This window comes from Mugil cephalus, chromosome 11 (genome assembly GCF_022458985.1).
Source record: "Mugil cephalus isolate CIBA_MC_2020 chromosome 11, CIBA_Mcephalus_1.1, whole genome shotgun sequence".
In the NCBI taxonomy this organism is placed as follows: domain Eukaryota; kingdom Metazoa; phylum Chordata; class Actinopteri; order Mugiliformes; family Mugilidae; genus Mugil; species Mugil cephalus.
In genome coordinates this window covers 6,822,837-6,848,219 of record NC_061780.1, presented here as the reverse complement: position 1 = coordinate 6,848,219, position 25,383 = coordinate 6,822,837, and the positions used below count along the sequence as shown (strand labels likewise).

Genomic DNA, 25,383 nt, shown 5'->3' with positions numbered 1-25,383 from the left:
AAAAAATGACACCATTGTACCTTTATATTTGCAGCACTTGAGTGAACAGTATTCATGCTACATTTCTTCATGGTATGTTGCATTCACTGCCTGCCTGCCTGTCTTGGTCTGGTAGGTCGGCAGCGTGAACTACCTCGTAAGTTGACCCCATACGTGTCAGTGAGGGAGGTTATAATGAAACCAAGTGTAACACTGACATAGACTTTACATTCTGTGGTCTGGTTTTGCGTGTGAGTGGAGCGAGGATGTGAGCGGCTGAAGAGGACTGGTCTCTGCCGCTGCGGTGCAGCTGTGTGTTTCCAGCTGAGCTCATTGCCCAGTCGTGCGGAGTGGCTGCCATTGTTTACATGGACGGCTGGCACCATATAGCACGGTAAGGTACGCATAGCGGTCTGGAGCGGAGCTTCTCGTAAGGTCAGCTGCATCCAGAGCTCGCGTCGAACACCCCTTCGTCGCGCTCTCCCTTGCTCTTCATCTCCGTGTTTTGCTCTTCTCTCAAGTTACATCATCATCGGCCTTTCTCTCTCCCTTTCTCTGGTTCTTGCATAACGTTCGGCTTTATTTGCTCCAGCTGAGGATTCTAATCTTTCCCACGAGGCAGAGAGCGAGTGCAAACCAGGAGAAGAGGAGGCACACGGGCAGACCTCTCCAACCCGACTATGTGCGCTGCCTCGTTAACTCCATCACTCCGCCAATTAACCTGGCGCTGGGCTTTCTGCGCAGGCACCAACCGACAAAGCCTCAGAGTGCACGCGCACACTTGTTATGTGTCCCATCAGGTGTGCGTGTGATGTCTCTTCCCTTCACATCTCCATAATAATTAACATAAGCACAAACCTGGGGAGACCTTTGTGATGTACACTCAATCATCGTAGTCAGATATGCTCATGCCAGTGAGCCAAAGCACCAACTTGGCGTCAAACCAAATGCACGTGTAAAGGCTCCTGTGTGTGTGTTTGAACTGCAAATACTCAGTGAGCAGTGTTCATTGAAGCGAAGTTTCTTTCTACGATTTCTCTAAGTCTGCCACACGCGCGCACAAAGATGGTATGCTGGCTGGCTGGCTGGCTGGCTGGCTGGCTGGCTGGCTGGCTGGCTGGCTGGCTGGCTGCGACGTCTATGTGAGGTGAGTGTTACGTAAGCCTGATCAACACTGTTTAATCAGCTTTAGGAGACGTGCTTAACGAGCTGACAGAGTGGAGTCGGGGTTAGAGGAGGAGAAGGAGGCAGGGAGGAGGCAAGACAAGGGCACGGGGGGGGGGGACTCGATACAAGACTGGACAAAGTGAGTGAAGGGCGACAACAGCGGGGGAAGCAGGGAAAGTGGTGACAGGCGGTGACACGGCATGTGTCTCTTGTCCCTGTTTACGATGGGATAAACACACACACACATAAACACGCTGCGCTCTGCCCTCTGTGTCCCCCTCACAGGCCGCTATGACGCACAGTGGTGATTGCCAGAATGCCGTTTGTGTTGGTGCGTGTGTACGCACGTCTGTGGTGTGTGTGTGTGTGTGTGTGTTTTTCTTCTGTCCATTCTGGGTGACAATGTAGATGACCGTGTCAGAAAACACTAGTGAAGACAACACAAGTCATTGTTGAGGCCGCTTTTCACAGCGGACGCATGAAGCCATCTGTGATCAGAGACCTGATCATTTCACAGCCTCCGTTCGACAGAACAACACTGTTAAAGGTGCACAATGTGTTTTGTTTGTTACAATGAATCAGCAGTGTACTAGTGCCACAAACTTTTTAAAAATATATTAATCATTTGATTATTTAATGAGTAGTCCATTAATCCTTCCATTAACCACTAAATAATAAACTCTTCAACATTTGTGTTTTTTTAGCTGGGAAAAGATTTTTGTAAGATTTTATAAATAGACATAAATCTTAAACTTTTTTGTGTAACTCTTGCAGTAAGTGTTAGAAATGTGTTTTGTCTTCTCAAAGCAGCATGAACAAACAGAAGGAGACTGATCTGTTCACTGTTATCCTGCTTCTCAGCATCTCTTTGCTTCACTTGTCTCCTGCGGCCACCACGCCAAAATCAAAGCCTGTGTGTCTTTGCTTGTCTTTCCTTTAGAAAACAAATGATTCCCATGTGGATGATGTATGGTCATTACACGGACCACTGAGCCCTTATATTTGACGTTTTGGGGCAAACCGAGCTGAACTATACTGTTTAGTTTATTTCACATTGTCTTTACTTGTGAAGGCAGATTGCTGCTCACGTGGTTCCCCCCCGGCAAAAAAATTCAGAGGAAATCCCCCCTAAGTCTAAATAATGTATAAGTCATGATCAACAATGTTGCTGGTTGTGTCGGTGACTCTTTTTTATCCTGGTTGCTCCTTTTATTTGGTTTTCAACACTCCTACCGCTGCCTCTCCTTTCTTTTTCTTCTCTTTGACCTTTTCCCAGTTCCCCTTCTCTCTCCTCTCGATCCCAAACACGAATGACTAGCAGATGTGGACAGAGCTTTTTCCTTCATCTAAAATTAGCTGCACCAGAAGAATAGCAGGAAAGCATGCGGAGCTGGATGCAGCGGGGTGGGGATTGAATGGGAGATTGATGGAGGAATAGACTAGAAGTGCAGGAAGGAATCTGTTGATGGGACCTAGTGAAGTGGTTGTATTTTTGGTACTGTTCACACACATCGCTGACGCACGGGAACCGCTGAGGGCACAAAGTCTACTGGCGTCACAGACTTTGGATGTGAACGTGTTGCTGTGTAATATGCTTTGTTTAGTGTAGCGCTGCGGGTCTGCGGGACACATTTTAATACATTAAGGAGCAGCAAAGGTAATAAAATTGGTGTTTGTCAGTGTTGTGTTTTGGCTGGACTCTTATTACATTCTGCACAGTTTCGGGAAGACAGATTATGCGAATAAATTGTCTTGCAACGCCAACAGTTATCTTTTATTTGTCAAAAAGGATTTGGAATAATCATATTAAGAGAAATTCCCCATTTAAGGCTGCCCCCGTTTTGATCAGTTCTGTGTGCTAAAGCCACGCTTTTCAGCTAAGCGGACCCATTAGTGTCGGCCCTTTTCTTATACCATCATGACGCAACGCCGCTGTCAAACCTCCCATCCATCATTTTTCTAATTACCTTTCTATTTGCACCTTGGAACCTGGTTGTTGTACACAGCTCCGAAGCTGCTTACTCCCAGGCACCAGGAAGGTGTTAAGAACAACAGTGCTGGTTGGCAAGCTGCCACCGTCCCCTGTTCACTCTGCACCCGCGGGGCCGTTCAGAATACCAGGCCACCAGTGCTTTGCTTCACCCTTAAGTTTCCCACCTGATGATCGCACACTCAGAGCGTGTGTCTGTGCGTGGGATGGTTGTGCGCTGACCTCGGCCAAGAAACGATACTTTGATTTTGTTTACTGCGTACAAACATTGTTAAACAACTTGTAGAAAGCATGCATAGCGTTTACTCTGTACTCGTCTTTCCCAAAATGAATGTATACGCGCTTGAAGCCTCGTACTCACCGCGAATACCTTTCTGCTGTGAATGCACACTGTCATCGCCGCAGTTGGCAGCACCAGAGCGGTGAGAAAAACACGATTCCCTAGGGCCTGCTACCTATTCTGCTCTCACCTCAAGTCTGAACAACATGCACACATATTTACTCTAGTACGTCCCTGGCTTCCTTTATTGAGAAGATGAGAGTGACAGTGTTTTTATCGTTGCGTATCATCACGACTCCAAAGGTTGCATTAAATAAAATGAGTGGAATATGGAGACGAATGAAGCAAAAGATTTCTTTGTTTATCCATTGTTGGGAGGCATTTATCACAGTGCAACACGTATGACAAAACACTGTTTTGTCTTTTTGTGGTGCCTTTATTTAGTGGTTTTCTGTACTTTTCGTGTGTGTCTGTGTTGTCCATTGGTGTAGTCAAGAGAGCAACTGCCAGCTCTGTCTGTGCCCCCTGTGCCGTCCGGAGAGACTCCGGTGTTTCTTGTTGAACTTCAGAAGAAGTGCTCGAGTGAAAGTGAAAGAGCGGAGAGGAGGAGGAGAAGGAGGAGAAGGAGGTTCCGGCTGGCGGTGGCGTTTGTGCTCGCGGGGAACGAGGAGTCCCTGGCAGACAAGATGGACGAACACTGTGTGCTTGTTGGGACCAGAGGGAGTGGCCGTGAGCAGGGTTTGACTGAGACCTGGCTGCACGCGGGTTTCCCAGACCACAGCATGTCTGTGCCCGGCTTTAAGGCTCTGTGGGCGGATAGGGACACGCTCCTAAGTGTTGGAGTTTACATCCCTCTTCTCAGCGGACAAGGCAACAGTATGAGACGAGATCCACGCCACTGTTGCCACGCAGCGGTCCAAACAACCGGGTCACTTTGGACACTGTTTTGCCAACTATTTTTTGTAAATTTGTTCATAACAATAATTCTGAACATATTTTGCTTGCACCATTATCCATTTTATTTTACTAGATAATACTTATTTTAGTTTTATATGATTTTATCTTTCTTTTATGTGCAGCTAAGCTACTGTGACCAGGTAATTTCCCCTGTGGATCATTAAAGTCTGTCTAAGTCCAAGGTACGGGATACCCAACATTAAAGTGTAATCGCTATGCAACAGAGGCAGGTACTTGAATATTAAATTAGGACTAAGCGCCTGTAGTTTCTCCAGACTGACAACAACCCTAAGAATGCACCCAGCTGTGTTAATGCTTCACAAGTATTTGACTTTTATTTCTATGCATAAGGTCCACCAGTAGATCTTCATCAGGAACTAGTGTCTCATGTAGATATATTGTGTTAGCTGTTATGTCTGAGATTAATTGGAATCCCTTTAAACATTCAACCAATCAATTCAAAATCAGCAGATTATTATTTTATTTTATGCCATATCTTGCATCGTCGCTTCAGATGTTTTACTCCCCAAGATTAGCAACATGATTCGTCCACCTAAGAGGGAGATCCAGAACTTTAAAGAACTCTATGTGTGGCAGGACTTTTGATTCAAGTGTGAAAGAGAAGAGTTGACAGCAGTAAAACCACATGCACGGTGTTCCGACGAGAAGTAGAATATTGTGTAAACTCCACAACTTTCCCCCCCAAAAAATAGCAACATTAGTTTTCTGAATGTCTCTTTCATAGCTAAGCAGATTTGTTTCCAAACTGGATGATCTCTAAATGAATAAATATCCAATTGAGGCAGACTGAATTGGGACCTTCTGAGTTGGAATCAAGTGGATTCAGGAAACAGTGATACCTGAGCCGAGCTATCAGACTTGAGAACAAAATGGCAAAAATTAAACAATCAAAACCCTTCATTTCACTGTAAATGGATACTCAGAAATGTCCACATGTTTAAAGGGAAAATATTGACAGATTTTGTCTTTAAATTTCTTTTCAAACTTTTCTGAATGAGTTGTTTCTCTCCAGAGTTTTGGGTTCAAACCTTACTTGAAGGAAAGACTTTGCACTGTTGTCATTTGACGTGGAAAAGAAAGATATTGCGTTTTATGATATTTTTGCCTACACAGTGGGCACAGTAACGTTATTTAAAAGACATGAACGGCTCTTTATAAACGGACATCTGCTGTAAAGATCAGGTGTCTCGCTGCTTTGTCTCTTGCTGGCCATCACAGATCCAGAATGTTAATTCGCCTTGGTATGCGTCGGCTCCGGGCGCTAGACAGCAGGCCTCTGTGTATGTGTGTCCGTGACTCAGTCGTCTTTTACTTTGTTTCACAACATTGTTTATTTCGTGCCGCTGCAAGGGGAGGGGAGAAAAATCACAATACATCCACCGTCAAAGAGCGGCAGAGAGAGCGGCGTCGCCGAGTCTTTTGATGTTGGCAGAAACGCGCTTAAGCTGCGTGTGATGTATGTCAAAATACCCACCCATTGATTTCTATGGAAGCCTGCACACCAGCGCCAACTTGATGCGCGTCGGCACGGATTGACACTTGTTGCCACGTCGCCATTGTGCGCCACTGTCATATTTTCCCAGCGAGAGAATTTGCTCCCGGGACTAAGCATCTCGTCTTATTCACGTCGCAGGGGAAAGTTGTTTCGGAGGTTGAGTTCTGACTCCGTCTTCTTAGGGGTTGATGACAGTCAGACAGTGCCCTCTCTTGAGGTTTTCTCTTAAGCAGTAGAAATATTCATTCACGTTCGTGCCACTTTCTGCGTGTGTTACGATGCAATGCAGCCCGTTTGTGTCGTCTTTAATTCCCTTCAAAATGTTTTCTTCGCAGACCTTGCTAGGCTTGGCTGTGCTGGAGTTTGCACTCAGCAGCCCTGACTTTTGGACAAGTTCTATCAACGAGTTACGTCTGGTGGACGCGCGTGTGCCGTCCTGTAACGCAGACCTCCGCTGACGGCTACCTGTTGCTGGCAGATTCAGCCTCCCACTCCTTTCTTTCTCTTCATCCCCTCACTCGCTCGTTCCTGCCCTGCTCTTTCCTTTTCCAATACCTGCTCTATTTGAGTCTATGTTCCAGGCTTGAAAGGATTAATTGCCGTTTATGCTTTATTTTTTTGTTCTGTTCGTTTCTGGGAGGTTATTTTTAGGCCTTAAGTGTCCCGTTGCTAGGAGACAGTGAGAGAGAGAGAGCGGGAGAGAGAGGTTGGAGAATGGAGGAGAGTTTGCGTTGTGAAGGCTGAATTACAAACACATTCACGCACTGAGTCAGCACTGACGCACACTCAGACACATAAATATACACACACAGGGTGTTTTAGTCTGTAGCTGTTATTGTGGACTTGTTTTTCTGGTTCTGTGTTTCTTTTCAGCGGCTCCGTGTGGCACTGTCATTTATGTTTGGATTCTGGCAGTACCTGCTGTCACGTGCGCGCGTTAATATGTCAATGTATGCACTGTTTATTATACACACAAGCTGGCAATTTCATGCTCATCAGTGCAACAAGTGTGCGTCGGTATTGTATTCTTGCAGCGCTTTTACATTTTCTCTTTCTGTTTCCCAATGAAATTATCTTTGAATCTCTATTGCGTCGTATTGCCTGAGGTGGTTTTTGATTGTAGCCAGATTTCAGTGCGTATCAGAAATGACGAGCGTACACAGACAGGAAACAGATCTGTTGTTGTGGTGCATACAACAGTTGCTAACATCCTGTCCCGCTCTAGTGGCACATTCCAGGAAACCACCTCCCAAATGTGCCACCTATCTCACACACAGGCCTCCTCCACCTGACAGATGTATAGTTGGATTGTGCTATTTCTAATTTACTCCTGCGTGTCAAAGCCACCCTTTGACCCACTGACCTCGCAGACAGTCCGGCTGAACGTTGTGGATGTGATGCGCCTACTGCAAAGGCGTAGGTTGAGCGGTGAGGTCACATACTGAACGCACCACCACACATGATGTCAACAGAGTCTGTGGTGCAGAAACTTTCTGTGCATTGACTGATTCGCACACTAGTCCAGTAGTTGGCAGTAAAACGTATGTAGGCTGGTTGCCAGCGCATATCAAACCAAAAGGACGGTCCCTGTAGATAAGGACCTCACGTTACATTAATCTCAGCCAAACCTCAGTACCGAGCAGTAGATTCTCCGGACTCACTCGTGATAAATTAGTCCAGAACTTCTATAGTCTGATAGTCTGAGCCCAGCTTAAATCTCTATGTATCATGTTGGCAAGCAATGAGATTTCTGATTGATTTGATTTGTTCACATGATCTCGTAACAAGAAACCGTCAAATCTGCATCTTTCTGAAACTGACAGTTGTATTTTGCAATCGAACGCATCATCACAATAGTCGGCTCCACATTGTCGTCATCCTCTAAAAGATAAGCTCGCCCCGTTTGAGTAATACGCACCGTTCAGATACTGAGATAATGCCGTAATAATTTCTCGGTCTTAATCGCCGACCACGTACGCTCCTACACACGCAGGTGCGCGCACACTCTTGCAGGCAGTAGTGAGTGTAGGCAGTGTGTTGTTGAACCAGAGGTAAAGTGTCAACTGGCAGCTCTCCGCTGAGTTGCTGGCTGGAGAAGTACATTAACACCAGGCTGCGAGTTGGGCAGACAGGGCGAAGGAGAAGAGAGGCGCCTGTGGCCTGCGACACGGTTGTGTTAGAGTGTAACAGCTTATCCCTAAAAGTTAACTTTGAAAGGAAATTATTAGCTGGACCTCGGAAAAAAACGGCCGCGTGTTTTAGTCCAGATGCACGGGCATACAGCGCCTTTGAAAAGCGTTCGCTCCCTTATTGCTTTTATAATCGGAGTCACGGTCGGTGGAATTTGACGTTAAGACGTTCGCTAAAAGAAAAAACCTTCACTGCTGCAGTTTCAGAAGAAACAAGGACGCTCCAAGCAACCCAGAGAAAAGGTTATGAAAAGTTTAAGTCTGGGGACGCATAGGAAAAAAAAAAGTCACTGAACGTACCCTGGTGTTAAGATAACTCCATGGTGAAGGAATGCGTACATGTGTAAATCTGCTTCGAGCTGGTTGTCCTCACAAACTGGTCGTGAAAGAAGGAGACTAGTGAGGGACACGCATATGAGATGAGAGAGACTCTGCATATGACAACTGTTGCTCAGGTCCTTCAGCCCCTCAGAGCTTTATGTGACAGTGGTAAAGCTCAGTTAGAGTTTGAGAAAGGCATGCGGGAGACTCATCCGCAATACGCGTCTTTGATCTGATAAAACCGAAATGGACTTTCAGCCCTCAAAGCCCGACAAATGCCTTAACATAATTAGTAGACTCTTTACTGTCTGCAGTCTATAAAAACTATGCACACGTGTTTTTTTAAGTGACCGTCGCCTTTTTTCCTTTGCCTCTGATTCTTTTCATTTAGTTCCACTTAAATCATTATTGAGTCCCAGCAGATGTCCCGAGTTAGGAAACGAAATTGTTGCATCCATATCTAAAATATTTTTCCAAGGTTTTCTGTGGCCATCAGAACAGTTTGCTCGCCAACCCGTAAAACACTAAGGCTTTACGGGCGTTTCGAGCTGTAATAATGTCAGGTTGTAGAAGTCGTGTGTGTGTGTGTGTGTGTGTGTGTGTGTGTGTGTGTGTGAGATGTCTAAGGAGATGGGTTAATGTCCTGGGAGCAGTGCATCACTTTGGCAAAAGTAAATATACCTAACTGTGCCCTGAGACCTAACAGGACTCTTCTCCCACTGACACAATATTATTCTTCTGTTCTTAACACACTCCAGGGAATGCGCACACACGAACACACAACCACACACACTCCCACCAGGCTTGTTTATGAGTGCGATTAAACGGAGGGGTCCAGTTGTCCAGCCCACCTGAGAGCGCATCAGGTGCAGCGCCTCGGGGCTTTACAGTGTGTGTGTGTGTGTGTGTGTGTGTGTGTGTGTGTGTGTGTGTGTGTGTGTGTTCACACGGACAGATTTCTGTGTTTTGTTTGTTCACGGGGTGTTCATCCTAAACGCTTTTGTGTCTTTACCATGTGAAGAAACTGGGTAGGTGTTTGTGTCTTTTTTTGCCATGATGTAACTGGGTATGTGTGCTCTGTAGTGTTAAAACATCCCACGTGGTTAGATGCTACACCACTTGTTCGCCACAACCTAAATTCACGTACTTACCAAAGGACTCATCCTCATAATAATGTGCACAGTCCCTCTGTGTGATCAAACATCTGTGGAGTTAGTTTAGGTATATATTGTTTGCAAATTGTTGTCTCTTTCCAGTAAATCAGATTATGTTTTATGTTGCACCTTTTACAGGTATTAACTTTCATTTCACTGCTGTATTTCTAATTGCATTATAACACTATTTTAAAGTTTGACAAAAGATTGTGATTATTGCGTTTAATCAGACATTAAACGCGGTATTCAGACTAATATCGGAGTTCTCCTTATCCGACTAAGACATGCAATTGGAAATTGGTTTTCCCCAGCATGTATACGCCTCAATCGGAGTTAAACTAGTTGTTTGAAATGCTTGTCTGCTCCATTAGACTGCGGATATTTGATAACAGGTCAACCGGAAAGGGGGCCGTATTAACGTGCTGAAAAGACACATATCGCCACCTAGTGTGGAGGAGGAGGACACGTTCCCGTCAGTTATTAAATTTTGTCCGTTGCGTGTAAACTGGGACAAGGACCACATTCAGAAAGTAGAATTTTGAGCATAGCTCGATTAAACTGTGAGCGCTTAGACAGTGAGGTCTCAGCTCGCTTGCAATCAGTTTGATTTCAATTAAATCACATGTTACCCACAGATCAATGCAAGATGGAGCAGTTTTTCTGATGTGTAATCGTTCATTGAGTGCTTCTTCAAACCGACCTTGTACATATACAGCAACACAGACACATGACCCACAAAACAGCAATCCAAGCTAGTCCCTACACTCGGAGCCGATGAACCATTTTCTTTTGGATTATGTCCTGAAATCCAAATTATGACCAATCACGGTTCTGTTTGCAACCTCCTAGTGTTATCTGAGTGTTGGAACTTTGTTTTGATTGCCCTATGAAAACATTAAAGATATCGTAACATTCATTTGCTGTATTGTAACAGTACATAGGTGTGAATGTCCCTTAACGAGACCAGATGTTTGATGAATCCCTGAGAAATGAAATCTCTGCAAACTAAGCAAATAATTAAAAGATTAGACCTAGATCAGGTATAGTTCATAAAATCATTCCGGCCTTAAAACACTGGAGATACTAACTCAATTTTTAGTGAAGTGTTTAGTCAGTTGATAAGCCAGAATAAAACCGGAAACATAATACACTCTTCACAGGCTCGTAGCCGGTATTTAAACCACGTTGTGACTTAACGGGCCCTTTAGAGTTGAGCACTTAAGCATGTAAACGAGATGTGTGAGGCTGCAGCAGAGGAGCTTGTTCTGGGAGAAAGGATCCCTATGGACTCTATTGCCTTTTCTCTCTTTCTTGCTCCTCCCCTCAGTTTCCTGGAAAAGACGTCCGTATTCACAGGAAGACGCGCTATACAGCACTGAACCGAGAGACCAAATCGTTCGTCTTACATCATGTCCTTCTCGTTCTCTGTCCCACTTGTGCCCCCATCACCTCCTCCTCTTCCTCCCTCAGTACTTCTGTACTTTCCCTCATCCATGTTGTGTGTTCGTTCTCTCTCTCTCTCTCTCTCTCTCTCGCTCTCCCTCTGTTGAACAATAACCCCAGTGTGTGTGGCGCTATTTTTGGCCCCTCCAAGGCCACAAAGCACTCTTTTTTTTTTTCTCTCCTGCGTTTTCCCTCCTCTGTTTCTTCCCTCTGCAGCTATATGGCCGTGAGCAAGAGCCTATAGGAAACGTAGACGACGGTGACCTCTAAGAATAGATGAACAGCCTCGAAAGGCTTGCATGTTCTTGCGTATGACGCCTGTTTAACCGCTCGCGACACTCAGGTGAAGCACGTCTCGTCTCAGCCGGGACCCCCCGAAAAGTCCTTCAGGGGAGATTATCCATCTCCATCTGGGTTCTTCCCAACAAGCTGCATTTCTCTGCAAGATTGCTCCCACTGAACAAAATCTTCTCTGCATGTTGCTGTAAAAACCACAGAGATCACAAGCCCTTGGAAAAAGTCAAACAACATCTAAATCCAACACTATTTAAAACAAGCCCGTGCGACTTTTCTTCTAGTCTCTGTCACCTCTTGACATCTACTTCTGATTTGTTTTGGGGGGGACGGACATTTTTTTCCCCTTCCATAGTTCATAGATCACATGGTGAATGAATGAATGAAGGCTGACTGCAGGAAACTGAAGAGCTAGTGTTAGACGGGAGGCTAGTAAATGCTACAAAAAGCCACCGACGAGGGTTTGAGTTGTGGTTGCGGTACAGGACACATGAGAAAAACTAAGGCCACAGACACTCGCACAAGGGCTGTATCAGCCCTCACTGGCAGTCCTGCTGTTACCTGCTCCGGCCAGTTCTGTTTGAAAAGAAAATACCGTCACATCTCCAGAGCTTCATCTGGGTTCACCCTTCACTACACTCTGGCACAAACACGTGATGAATTTGGTGGCAGGAACCAAAGTTGCTTGGGAAATATTTGGGAAATGTGGGATTGTGCCGAATCATTTGCGTCACCTCAACGTTGAGATTAGCTGAATTTACCCGTCCGCTAAATTTTTTTTAAGTATTTTTTTGTTGTCAGGTTGCTGCTAGTCTAGCACCTTTACACAACAAGGGTTAGACATTTAGGTGGTTGTGTTATTAATGTAATTTTGCTTGAACAAAAATGTGGCAACATTATTTTAAAAAATAGAAAAAAAAAATATTTACAATTTAGTTTGGCTTTAACCACTTTAAATGAAACTTTTTAAGCAAAACTCTCTCAAATAACCAACCTGTTTGTGTTTCTGCCACTTTGCCTCTGTCTTTCCCTCCGTGTCTTACTCTCTCTAGTCTTCCTAGTATTGGCCTAATGAATTTTTAATGGACTTGGTGGGAAGAGTCCAGACACTTTGGGATTCAGGCGTACGGGCTCTCATTACCCTCCTCCTCCCGCTCTTGTGTAGCACACCCTCCTCCTTCTCTCCCTCCTTTCACTCTTACTTTTCTCTGTCTCACCCTCCAGGTCTTTTATTGTCCCTCCATCCCTCCCGTCAACCTCCTGGTCTTGTATTTCTGTCTGTTCTGTCCCCCCCCTGCCCGGCGCTTCGGGCTGTCTTACTCATCCGAGCGGCCGTGACAAAAGACGTGGCCGTGTGTGCTCGTGTATGGATTCGCTATAGGCGGATACCGACCGTCTCGGGGCTTTTACGGACTCTCCGAGCCGACGGTGACCTCACCCTCCTCATCCTCAGACACACTTGCGCTGGCCGTTTCCCACATTCGCGCTAAAGCTGAGCTGGGTTAAAGTAAAACAGTGCCAGCCAGCTGCCGCTAATGGCTGTTCAGAGGCCTTGGCCCTGTGTAAAAAACCCTGAGTGTGCAACTCCGCTGTTAGTTTGGCACAGGCCTGTCAGTTGATTTGCTGCTGAGTAGGACTCGCAGCTCTGGGAATCTCTCCTCCTCATCTCTTTTCTCACTCTGATACTTTGTCTGACTGCCCGTCTGTCTCTGCCTCCTTCCCATCAGCTCTCGCCTTCCTTGGCACTTTAGTCCCAGGTCGGTGATCCGCTCATTTTTTTTTTTAGGCAGCTGTAGTTGTTAAATATTAATTTGCACGTAATATTCTCAATTGTTTGGTTACGCGTTTTGCCTTAGAAAGCGTATGAAAATAATGGAAACATATTTGCAGCTGAAAACTCTGAAATTTCTTTACCTGTTGGAATTGTGCATGTTTCAATATAGTTTTTGTTTTTGATTTAAATTTCGTTTTTTTTGGTTGTGCTACAGCCACCAACTGTTGCTGTGCAGTGGCAGCGGCAGCAGGAACGTGGTTTGCTTCACCCACGTGCATGTGCACGCTTTTGTTCCGGGCGTCGGAGACTCTACGGGGCATGTTAAGTCGTCGTGTGTATCACAGAAATCATCACCGGGACTAAAAAAAAAACTCGGTGCTACCGTTGCAAAACGTTTGAGAGGTCGTTGCGCTTCAGAAGTTGTTGGCGTTGGCGTCTGAATAGCTGAACTTGGAGCAACGTTTTGTTTTGGAATCGACCGAGAAGTCGCCCCTAATCGTCTTAACAATGTTCGCTCGTTCTCGGCCTCAGCGCCGCCTCTCTTTTATCTTCTCGAACTTCTTTCTTCCTCTCCCTCGGTTACTTTCATCTCCTCGGGCCCACTCTCCTCCGGCAGAGTGGAGATCATTGTTGGGCTGGTGAGCGACACACATAGCTGGAATAGCAGCGGTGTTAGAAGTCTGCGAGAGGCCTGCCACCGAGATCACACGGAGGAAAAGAGGCATCCGCACTCCGAGAGAGGGTGGGGGGGAGGAGGAGGGCGGGGGAGGAGGAGGCGCTGAAGAAGGAGGTAGTGGAGGGGATAAGCAATCTGACCTAGATGACAACAGACTACGAGACGAGCTATGATCTCATCGCTCCCCTAATCCCCCCCCCCCTCCTTCCCCCTGTCCACCCCCTCTCCTCACCCACTCTAGCCATTGTCTCTCTTTCTCCTCTTCCCACTCTTGTTTCCCAGATCTCCCTCCCCCTTCTCCTTTTCTCCTACTTTCTTTTCTCTGCTCGTCCTAGAGCTCACCCCATCTCATCTTGCCTTCTTCTCTTTCACTCCAGCCCCCTCCCTCCCTCCCTCCCTCCCTCCCTCCCTGTCCCCTTTGCATCACTTTCTACCACCTGCCCCTCACTTGTCCCAACTCACTCACACACACTTTTCTTTCTTGATGCGCTCTCTCCAGTGTCCCAGGGCAGAGATTAGGCGCACCCCTATCGCCAACCCTCCACACCAGTTTCTACATTATTGATGCAGAGTCTGTCTGTGTGTGTGTGTGTGTGTGTGTGTGTGTGTGTGTGTGTGTGTGTGTGTGTGTGTGTGTGTGTGTGTGTGCGAGGCTGTGCCTGCATGCTGTAATGGCTATCTGGTGTCTCCCCCGGGAGGGAGGGTGGAAGAGGGGCGAGGGAGGAATAGGAGCTGAAAGGAGGGAGAGTGGAGGTCGCGGAGGTTAAGTGTGGTGGTGGTGGGGGTTAGGTCACCCTCTCTCCCTCTTCTCCTTCACCCTGACGTACGGATTCACGCAGATCGTATGCTCGACACACACGGATTCCAAACATTCCCCCTCTGAAATTCTCCGATCGGATGTACCGAGCTGGTGAAACAGATCAGAGTGTGTGTGTGTGTGTGTGTGTGTGTGTGTGTGTGTGTGTGTGTGTGTGTGTGTGTGTGTGTGTGTGTGTGTGTGTGTGTGTGTGTGTGTGTGTGTGTGCGTGATAGCTGATCCGGTGTGAGTCAGGACAGCTCAGGCTGGGCTGGACTCTGGGTAGATAGAAGGACAAAGACACCTGTTCTTGCTCTCAGCATTCCTCTAAACATAATCCCTGCCATCTCAGTCACACACACACACACACTCTGTTATATATACATTACATATATATATAATCTCTTATGCGCCGTCTTCACACAGCATTGACCACATATCATGATATTTTCGATTGCAAATATATTAATCCTCACATTTACACCACATCAGCCGCAAGATTAAAACTATCTACGGGTGTGATGAGAGTATTATGCTGTTCTGTGAAACCAGCAGCCCGATGTGAGAAAAAAAAACTGTGGGGTTTTTTTTTCCCAGTAACTTTTTTTCAGTAATCTGAGTGGCAGTACCTGGTTTGTTGGATCGGACCACACACTCCCTGACCCTTTCACCACTTCAGCACTCTTCCTTCCTCGGGCCACTTTGGAGAGATACAGGCCGCTGCAGATTAGGAACACCCCACAGTAGCTGCAGCTTTCAGAGATGCTCGGACTCAGTCGACGAGCCTTCACGGTTCGGTCCTTGTCGGGGTCCCTCAAATCCTTCCACTTGCCATTTTCCCTGCTTCTAACGCATCAACTTCGATGACAAAATGTTCACTTACTGCCTAATATATACCACCCACTGACGGTTGCCATGTTAGCGAGATAATCACCAGTGCTATTCCCTTCACCAGTGATTATGACCAGTCGGTCATAACGTTGCAGCTGATTGATGTATGTGAATCATCGGGGCTCACATTTATTTATTTTTTTTTTCAGGACATTTGCGCCACAAAGCAAAAATATAGGCACCGTTAATCTTTCAATCAACAAACACTTATGTCTAAAAGTGAATCTTCTTGTAACTCATAGACAGACTTGAGCTGGGTGCAGACGGGGTTTTCTCTTCAATCTCGATATGAGGTTTCACTTCAGCATGTCGTAAATATAAGTTATGATGGCTCTAAGGTCATGACTGATATTTTACCAGGACTGCATCAGTTAAACTGCGATTCCAGTTAAAAGCGAGAAACTGCCGCCTGAATTTTTTTTTGCTTGGCTAAATACAGTGTCAAGATAATAATTATTGGCATTGACACACTGTAAATTCCTCTCGCTGATGAACGCCATTTGCTTTCACTGTAGAGCTCTGATCGTGTGTCATTTCAGGTAGAAAATGTCCGCTTGTATTCACTCACACGCACACACACCTAGAGACACACACACACACGCGCACACACACACAGACGTAACTGCTGGTGCATCGAGTATTTTCAGGAGATCACTTTCACTCTGTGACCTCAAGTGTGATGCGTGTGTATGATGACTTCTGTCAAAGTCAAAAAATCATTGCTGATGCATTTTTAAGACCAAGGACAAACACTCTTTTAATGTTCTGTTTGATGCTTGGCAGCTTCATTGGAGCTGTTTGCTTAGTTGCGATTAGCATTACTGATTTAGGCCAGATTGAGGGTTTGACTCACCGACATTACCTTTGTCTGTAAAGATTGCGCTGACCTCTGTAACAGGGGAGTGTTGTTTTCTTAATCGTGTTGTTTGAAACGGTTGCGAGAGCGCGCGCTCGGTGCGATCAAGGAAGCCCGCAGCCTGCTCCTCCGCGGCCGGGGACTCACTCGAACTTCGATCGCGCGGCAAGCGTTGATTTGAATGTTTGAAAGAGAGAAAGGAGGAGGTGGACGGTGGGAAGAGAAAAAGGAAATAAAGTGACAGTCAGCGAGTGTCATTTGCATGTTAACTGCTTCCTACACATGCAAGCCTGGAAAGTCTGAGAAAATTACAGACGCAGGCGACACAGTTTGCAGTTTTTACACCCGTGGTCATTTCACACGTTGTGGTGTTTGTTATGAGGAACAATGATCTGTAGTTTACTTAAAGTGGCTGTCTGCACAACTGCTCTTGGCCACCTACTCTCTACATAACATTAGGCGCTGATTAATAAAAAAAAAAAAAAAAACATCGTGTGGAATTTAGAGATGGAAAGTGTGTAGGCATCTTGTAGATACTTTGAGTGATATTAAGAAATGTTTATTTTCAAGCACACGCTGACTTCTGAGTGGGTGAGACAACTGAGTGATTCATTGACCGTGCCTTGCAAATACTTCACTGTGGAGGAAAACCACTAAAGAAAGGTGGTTGAAAACAGGTCTAGAAGTCTGCATCAGATGAGTAAGAACACATATAAGGAAGATAACTTTCTGTCTATTTCTTTCAGATGTTAGTCAAGTTGATGAAAACCTCCATAGGAAACAGATTTATAGATGTCTGGCAGATGTGCTATCGACCTTATTTAGTGTTACACAACATTGAGTAAATGGTAAGAGCAGGCGAGTGCAGAAGAGATTATCAGAGCTATCTATCTATTCCTCAGGCTGTCAGCCAGCAAATCCATTGACAGGCCTGCACATCCATAATCTGATGATTCGGCCATGTTTGTCGACCAATCCCCAGCGCGGGCTGCTGCTTTGTCTTGCTGTGTGGAGTACACATGGCAAATACTGGCCTCCGGCTAGCCACGTGTCTTTTCTATATCAGAGATGAAAATAAAAGAAGCCAAGTGAGTGTCAAAACACAAAGCTGTGATCCTTGTAAAACAATACATGCACATCGTTCAGCCACAACATTAAGACCAGTGACGGACAGGAGGAGTAAATGACGTTGACCATCGTGCGCTAATACAATGCTCTGCTGAGGTACAAGCGTCGCTCACTTAGAGCAGACCACCTACCCCATAGCAACCACACTCGGTGGCAGCAGCCACCCCCAGCAGGATGCAGCCCGACACAGACACACACTCAAAAGCGCTTTAGGAACAACTAACAAACACACACACAAACACACACACAACTGTTTTGGAAGCTAAAGGGATTTGGATGGTGGTCATAATGTTATGCCTGTACTGTGTATATATGTAATAAATTGTCCTGAACATAGAGCTAGGACTGATTTAAAAAAAAAAAAAAAAAAGACTGAAATCAGTCTTCATTTGAAAGATCTGATGGCGAGTTTTAAGAATGTTTACTGTTTTCTGCATCCTCATGTAAGAAATCAGACAAGACGGCAAAAAGATTTTTCCACTTTACACGGGGGGTACAACTCTGAGGGCCAAGTACACATAAAATATTGTGGAAAGAACACAAATCTCTGAAACTCATGACAACATTAATTTGTGAAAATGTGTTTTATAAGTAAGAAAAATCGTTTTGAGACTAAATGAACTGATATCAGATTAATTGGGGCCGTGTGAATCAGAGCCGGATATTATCATGTAGCATCGTTATCATGACAGAAGTCACAACAAAGAATGTGCAGTAACATTTGCATTCGTATTTTCTTTCACCCAGTTTAATCTGAAGCTTTTTTTTTTTACTTCAGAAATGACGGGCGTTAAGTGTCCTGCACGGTGACACTTAAGCTCGTCTGTCAGTGGCGCTGTGAGGACGGTTGTTGATAAAATAAAGTCCAGTCCGGGCTACATGTAGCTAAATATTACACTCCGATAGTCTGTTTTGCTCGGTCGTGTCAAATCTCCCTGACCACGCAGGCAACAGAATGTTGGTGGGAGACTTGCACAAACATTTTCAAACACACGCGCTGGCACGTAGACTCTTTCAAACTCGTACATTTGGGCGCACACATGCTCATGCAAACAGTCATATACCCACGCCCACGGTCTCATTCTGCGTCTGTTACTCCGCGTTTCCTTCGAGCAGCGGGGTGGGGAGAGATGGAGGGATAGACAGGAGAGATGACTGGCCGTGTTGTTTTCCTCCGGTCAGAGGAAAGAGTGACTGCGTGAGAGGAAAGAGGTGGAGGAGAGGTGGAAAGGTTTATCACGGGCCCGACTGTTCTGTGGAGCCCACTGACACTACCGCTTTCTATATTGTAGTTTCGGTATGTGTTCGCTTCCTGTCGAGAGCTATCGCGGCGTGGTGGTGACCTAATGACAGTAGAGCAATGTGGTTTATTCAAGAGTCCTTCCTCTTACACTTCACTCAGTCAAAATATCCAATAAAAAAGAAATTACTCGAGGATTGCTCCACACACATTTTTAAAGACTGTCTGGAAAGTGAGAGAAAAATGCAGCTGTGTCCAGTGTGAAATATGAATGAGGACGCTCCCTCGTGCACTAAGCTGTTGTGTGTGTGTGATCTATACTCAGGCAGATGCCTGTAACCCTATTTTCTTATTTAGAACACCTGAAACGGACACAGCAGATGACTCCTGATTGCGATTCGTATCTCGGTCTTTGCTCTCGTTCCTGGCAGCGCTCGGACTACCCGCCGCTAACCCTCCGCTCTCTTCTTCTGTCCATTACAGGGTTCGCCTTCCCAGAATGGGCCTACAAGCCGGAGTCGAGCCCTGGCTCCAGGCAGATCCAGCTGTGGCACTTCATCCTGGAGCTGCTCAGGAAAGAGGAGTATCACGATGTGATCGCCTGGCAGGGGGACTACGGCGAGTTTGTCATCAAGGATCCAGATGAAGTGGCCCGGCTCTGGGGTGCCAGGAAGTGCAAACCCCAGATGAACTACGACAAGCTTAGCAGGGCCCTGAGGTATGATCGTAGAGAAGTTTCTTATTTTTCACTCATTGTGATTTGCTCATGTTCTTGACATTTAAAACACACTCATATGACCCGTACTTGCCCGAAAGCCCTAATTATGCTGCAGTACACTAATCATAATTATGATAATGAAATGGGACTGAAATGGAATCATGCTGAATGGTTGAGTTTTGAAGTGAGAAGCTTTTGGCTGTTTCTGTTTTTGTCGGCGTTAATTAGAATACGTGGTGGACAGTCGAGTCGTGCACTGACTGGTGAGGGAACAATGTGAGTCAGAATGAAAAACTGAAGCAGTTATCGAGCTAAGAGGTGGTTCCCTGGCGTTTTAGACTAGAGGTCATTGTAACTTAACCCGAAATACAGATGGTGACCACCAGTGATGAATCTTTTGGGCTTCTTCAGTCTGGCAAAGAAAAAAACTTTCGAGATGCATCAAAGAAGTTCTGAAAAACTGAAATTACTCGGGAAAGGGCGGCAGGAGCAATCCAGGTTGTTCTCAGCAGGAGAGGAGAAGTGCTGACGACGGCTGGAAATACTCGTGGGTGCTGAGAAATATTCTGAACTTGTCAGTCTCTCTTTTGTGGTGGAGCAGATATTAGGACTGAGTGACGTCTGAATGTACTGGTGGAGCAGAGGCAGTGATGCAGAGAGCTGAACCTGATGCTTAAGTTCTGGTTCTGAAGTTTTGGTTGATTACAAATGGACATTTCTAAAGACGAGTGCGAGTGACTGGTGACACGTCGTGAGATGTTCTGGGCCTCGTTCGTGTGATCACTTTCTCTTAGCGGCGCATGTGCAGATTTGTAGATTAAACATCTTGGGCATTGCACACAGTTGTGTTTCCTGCATTTTTTTGTTCTTTTAATTTCCTGACTAAGTATGGTTAAGGTGTGATTGCCTCCTGCGGAGTTAAAAAAATAAATAAGTAAATCACTTTGTTCTTTGCAAACAGAAGGTTTGCAGATAGATTTTGGAAGTCGTATTGGGTCATGTGTGGTCACACGCGCTGCGTGTCGAGCCTCATCCTTAATGCCAGGTGTGAAATGACGTACTCAGAGCTGTTCGCATGTGATCAAGCAGTTAGTCCAGTGTGAACAGGGGTTAAGATCTTGAACTTCTTAATACTTCAACATGATGCCAGACCAACTACAAACCCCTGGTTACGTGACACATGCAGAAACATTTGTTGTTTTTTACACTTTTGGTTTCCCATAGTGTCGGTGAGGACAAATTTAGACTGTTACTCTCAAGTAAAGTTGCATTTGGCCAAGTACACTTTTACACCTTTTGGCTAGAGTTATATCCACAGACACCATCGTAGCCAAATCCTATTAGTGTGTTACGGTAGTGGACACTTTGGTGGTGGCCTTTAAGTTCACAGCGTTATTCTTTCCGTGCTTACCATTAACAAATCAAATCTGAGCTGTGCTTCAGCTTTATCACAGAGCTTGTGTCTTTGCTTTTATGTATTTATAAGTTATAAACATATTACAGTTGAACATGTGGGGACCTGCATCAGCAGATACAGGCACCACATCTCATTCATGCTGCCTTGTGTCTCTGGCTTGTTGTGCGCTAACACACAGAGGCGAGATTAAGCTAAGCATGTGAAAAAAAAACGTCGTTAAGGAAGGAAATGCACAGAGTTGCTTAATTCAGCTCTGGTCTGACTTATGCACACTCATTTACACTGGTGAGATTAAGATAACCTCTGTTACAGATGGAATCCGGTGGGTGCAGAGGGAATTAACCACATGTAATGCACACAAACATTCAGACTCAAATTGAATTAGAGAGAAAAACAAAGTGGATGAGGGTACTTGTGGCGAGTCCGCGTATTTATAGCACGTCCATCCTCGGGAACTGTAACAGATTTTAAGCTTAGGCTGCAGTGAGTGCTTATATATAGTGGGTCTTAGTGCCCTCTGATGGACTGGCCTCAGAAGCTGATTATAAACAAGTTTTCTACAGACGAGTTTGTCCTCTTTCACTACTGTGTCCACGGCTACTCTCCGCCAGCTTTGTTGTCCTCTTTTGTGGCCGTCTTAGAGCGAGAAGGCCATTCGACAAAACAGCGTGCGCTGGCACACACCCACGTCCATCACCCGATTTGACACAGGAGTTGTCGTCAATCCCTCATCGCGAGAGACACCGGGGAATGACGCCTCTCAAGACATCAGCAGAGGATTAATGGCACTGCAGATTAATGAAGTTAAAAAAGACGCACACGGTCGCACATGTGTGCGGTAACTGTCCCCATATGGAGTGAACGGTGGGAGAGCTGGCCACCTTGCACCCTTCATATGGAGAAAACCTGTCTGCTAATAATGGAGGCAGCAGTCAGCGTGGTGCAATTAGCCTACACACACACACACACACGCGCGCGCGTACTTGAAAAGGCACGATTGTTTTGAAGTGTTCGTTTTATCACTTAGCCTTCGCAATTATTATTTTTACCCCGGTGATCTTGCTCTTTCCCGTCTGCCGTGCACATGGCGGAATTTCCCTTTATCGGGACGGAGGTATTGTGTGTGTGGACGTGTGTGTGTGTGTGTGTGTGTGTGTGTCGGCTTTCCGTTGAGGCGACGCAGCCGCGACCCATGCGTCATCCCGGCCTCCCGCTCCCACGGCCGCTGTGAAATTCCCGCTCCCGTTGAGAGGATTACGTTCACACTGTGCGAATGTGCGTTTACGTGTAAGTCGGCTTGTGGATGTGCTGAACGTCGAGGTTTCAGGCTGTTGTTCTGTCTCGTTAACGAAAGCGCTTAAAACCGAAGCAAAACGTGACAACTGAAGCCTGTTTTTGTTGTTCACAGTTTGCCAAACCCTTCATTAATTCGACTTTTATTTGATGGATATTCATCATGGGTTTCAGTCAGTGCCACTTAACATTGCATAGAAGAAGGGGCCGGCGTAATCTTTAACCCTCCACTGCAGTTTTATTATAACGGATGAAACAATAGAGAAGTGTGGTAATAAAAAAGCCCAAGCATTCATCCCTCCTCCTGATTTCTTGCACCCCCGTGAAATATAATATATATATTATGAAATAGACGTGCACCGATGTACAAAGGAGAGCAGGGCAAACAAAGCACGTTGCTGGTCGTCCGTTGCAGAGCGCTGCCTTAATGAGTGTAATCATGCTAAGAGGTCCCAGCTCCTTGAGACCTCCAGGGCCCCCTGTCCACCGCTCAGCAGCCAGCGTCGGCTCTAACTGTGGTCAGAGGTCGTGGCGCGCTGCCACGCACAGCTGGCAAAGATTAACAACACGGCACATGTGCACATTCACATACACAAACACATCATTGTACAGGCTCCTGCCCGTGCACGCTTCCTTGCTCACGTTTGTGGAGGGCTACCACAGTTGGAAAATTGCCACCAGAGAAGAGTGAATAAATAGATCAACAGTTGTTTTATTGTGCACCAAAACTACACATGTAATAGCCTAATTTTAGGTATATTTGTTTTACTATTTTGGAGTTCAATGATGTAATTCCACTTTCCATTCTTACCTTGATACATACTAGCCATTTATATGGGCTTTGCCCTTTTTCTGATTTGATTTAATTCAATGTTCAGTCTTATGGATGATATTTTCACAAAACTGATATTATTCCTGGTTCCTAAGATTTTTAGGCATTTTCACATTATTTTATGTCTAGTTGGCATATACTGTGTCTTCTGGCACGTGTTCTGTCGTCATCCAGTTTAAATTCAAAATGTTGCCACCCTCAGTGCTCTCAGGGTTGTAGCTTCTGTCATGCTTTGAGGCTCCTTCACACATTGACCAATGTTGCTGTTGTGGGATTTCTAACGAGAGCATTCAGGAAAAGGCCAGACAAGGATTTCAGCACTTGATGTTGTATCTTTCAAATGAAGATTGGTTTGGATTTTAAACAGTCATACTAAAACTAGTTGTGATTTCTAAGTAAACCCTGTGACCGCATGCACAAAACACGCTGCAGGAAATACTGCTGCATATGCACACACTGTTACTCACCTAGCTGGCTGGACCTGTTTGTAGGTCAGAAGGTCTCTCTCTCTCTCTACACCAGGGCTTTGTTTGGAAACACCCAGGGCTGGAGGTAAAGTGCAGAGGGAGCACCCAGGGACAGCGCCACTGTATGACTTACTGTGTGCGACGTACGCTCGTGTGCATTGTCTTTGCATTGCCTCAATCTGCAGTATGTTTGTGTTCGCCATACATGACTACTGTGTGTTTGTCTTTGTCCCTGACTGAATGAGGCCTCTGTTCTCCACGAGGGCGGAAAGCACACGAGTCGTACAGACGCGCACACAGAGTGTGCGAGACTACACATTCGCACCCACAGAGCATGTGAGCGGCCTAATCAGACCCGGACCAGATCCCCCCCCCATCATCAACACAAACATAAACACACACACTGCACATGTGACACCTTAGCTAAACACATCCCCAACTCAGCCCAGGTGCACACACACACACACACACACACACACACAAACACGTTTTAATTCCTTTTTGAGTCAGTCGTCAAATCTGGATCCTACACAAAAGATTTTTTACGTATGCAGCTCGTACACACAAGCACACCTGAGCATGAGCAGCTGGTGTGTGTGTGTGTGTGAGTATGTGTGTATATATGTGTAGAGAAGGATCTGGCTTGGATGTGTGTGTGTAACAGCCAACGCTGACGAAAGAGGCAGAAAATAAACACGGGACGCATGGGGAGTATTGTAATCCCAACTTCCTGTCACAGTCAGCGCCTATTTACAGCCCAACAATGGGCAAGGCACAGCCTGAGCGCACACATGCAAGCCAGCTCGTTCAATTTGTGTGTGCGTCTGTGTGCAGTGATACTGGAAAAGATTAGTGACCTAATACAGGCATCATATTGTAGGGTAAAACAAAGAGTTGACCATAGTTAAAGGGTCCCCTGCTCACAAGGAATCCCCCACTATCTGAAGTTAATGTGCAGATACACATACACTATATTGCCAGAAGTATTCAGTCACCCATCCAAAGAACTGAATTCAGCTGTTCCCATCACTTCCATGGCCACAGGTGTATAAAATCAAGCTTCCAGTCGTACAGACTGCTTCTACAAACAATTGTGAAAGCATGGGTCGCTCTCAGGAGCTCAGTGAGGAGCTCAGTGAATTCCACCGTGGTGCTGTGAAAGGTTGCCACCTGTACAACAAGTCCAGTCACGTTGAATTTCCTCGCTACTAAATATTCCACAGTCAGCTGTCAGTGGTTTACAATAAAATTGCATCGATTGGGAACAACAGCCGCGAAGTGCCGGGCCACGTAAAATGACAGAGCAGGGTCAGAGGATGCTGTGGCGCAAAGTGAACAGAGTCAATCACTACAGATCTACAGACTTCATGTGGCTTTCAGATTACATCAAGAACAGTGTGTACAGAGCTTCATAGAATGTGTTTCCATGACCGAGAAGCTGCATCCAAGCCACACATCACCAAGTCCAGTGCAAAGTGTTGAATGCAGTGGTGTAAAGCACAACCACTGGACTCTAGAGCAGTGGAGATGATCTCTGGAGTGACCAATCACTCTTCTCCATCCGGAAAGCTGATGGATGAATCTGGGTTTGGTGGTTTCCAGGACAACGGTACTCGTCTGACTGCACTGTGTGAAGTTTGGTAGAGGGGGGTTGTGGTGTGGGGTTGTTTTTCATTAGCTGGACTTGGCCCTTAGTTCCAACTAAAGGAACATACTTCAGCAGACCGAGACACTTTGGACAATTCCATGTTCCCAAACAGTTTGGGGATGACCCTTCCTGATCCAACATGACTGTGCACCAGTGCACAAAGCAAGATCTGTAAAGACATGAATGAGTGAGTTTGGTGTGGAAGAGCTTGACTGGCCTGCACAGAGTCCTGACCTCAACCCGAGTTGAGACTGTGAGCCAAAATTTCACATGTTCACAACTAAACAATGCTGTAGTGATATTTCCTTGTAAGTGCTTTCCAATGTGGATTAAGGACTCTTGAAGATGGTGTGTTCA

The 25,383-nt window shown here is 45.8% G+C and overlaps 1 protein-coding gene across 1 annotated transcript in view; it reads left to right on the top strand.

Annotated features, from left to right (window-relative positions):
* erfl3 (Ets2 repressor factor like 3) overlaps positions 1-25,383 on the top strand; it is a 46,565-nt gene that overhangs the window by 12,295 nt on the left and 8,887 nt on the right. Inside the window, exon 2 of the mRNA XM_047598232.1 lies at positions 19,135-19,369. Within this exon, the coding sequence (XP_047454188.1) occupies positions 19,135-19,369 (235 nt within the window). The remainder of the gene's footprint in view (positions 1-19,134; positions 19,370-25,383) is intronic.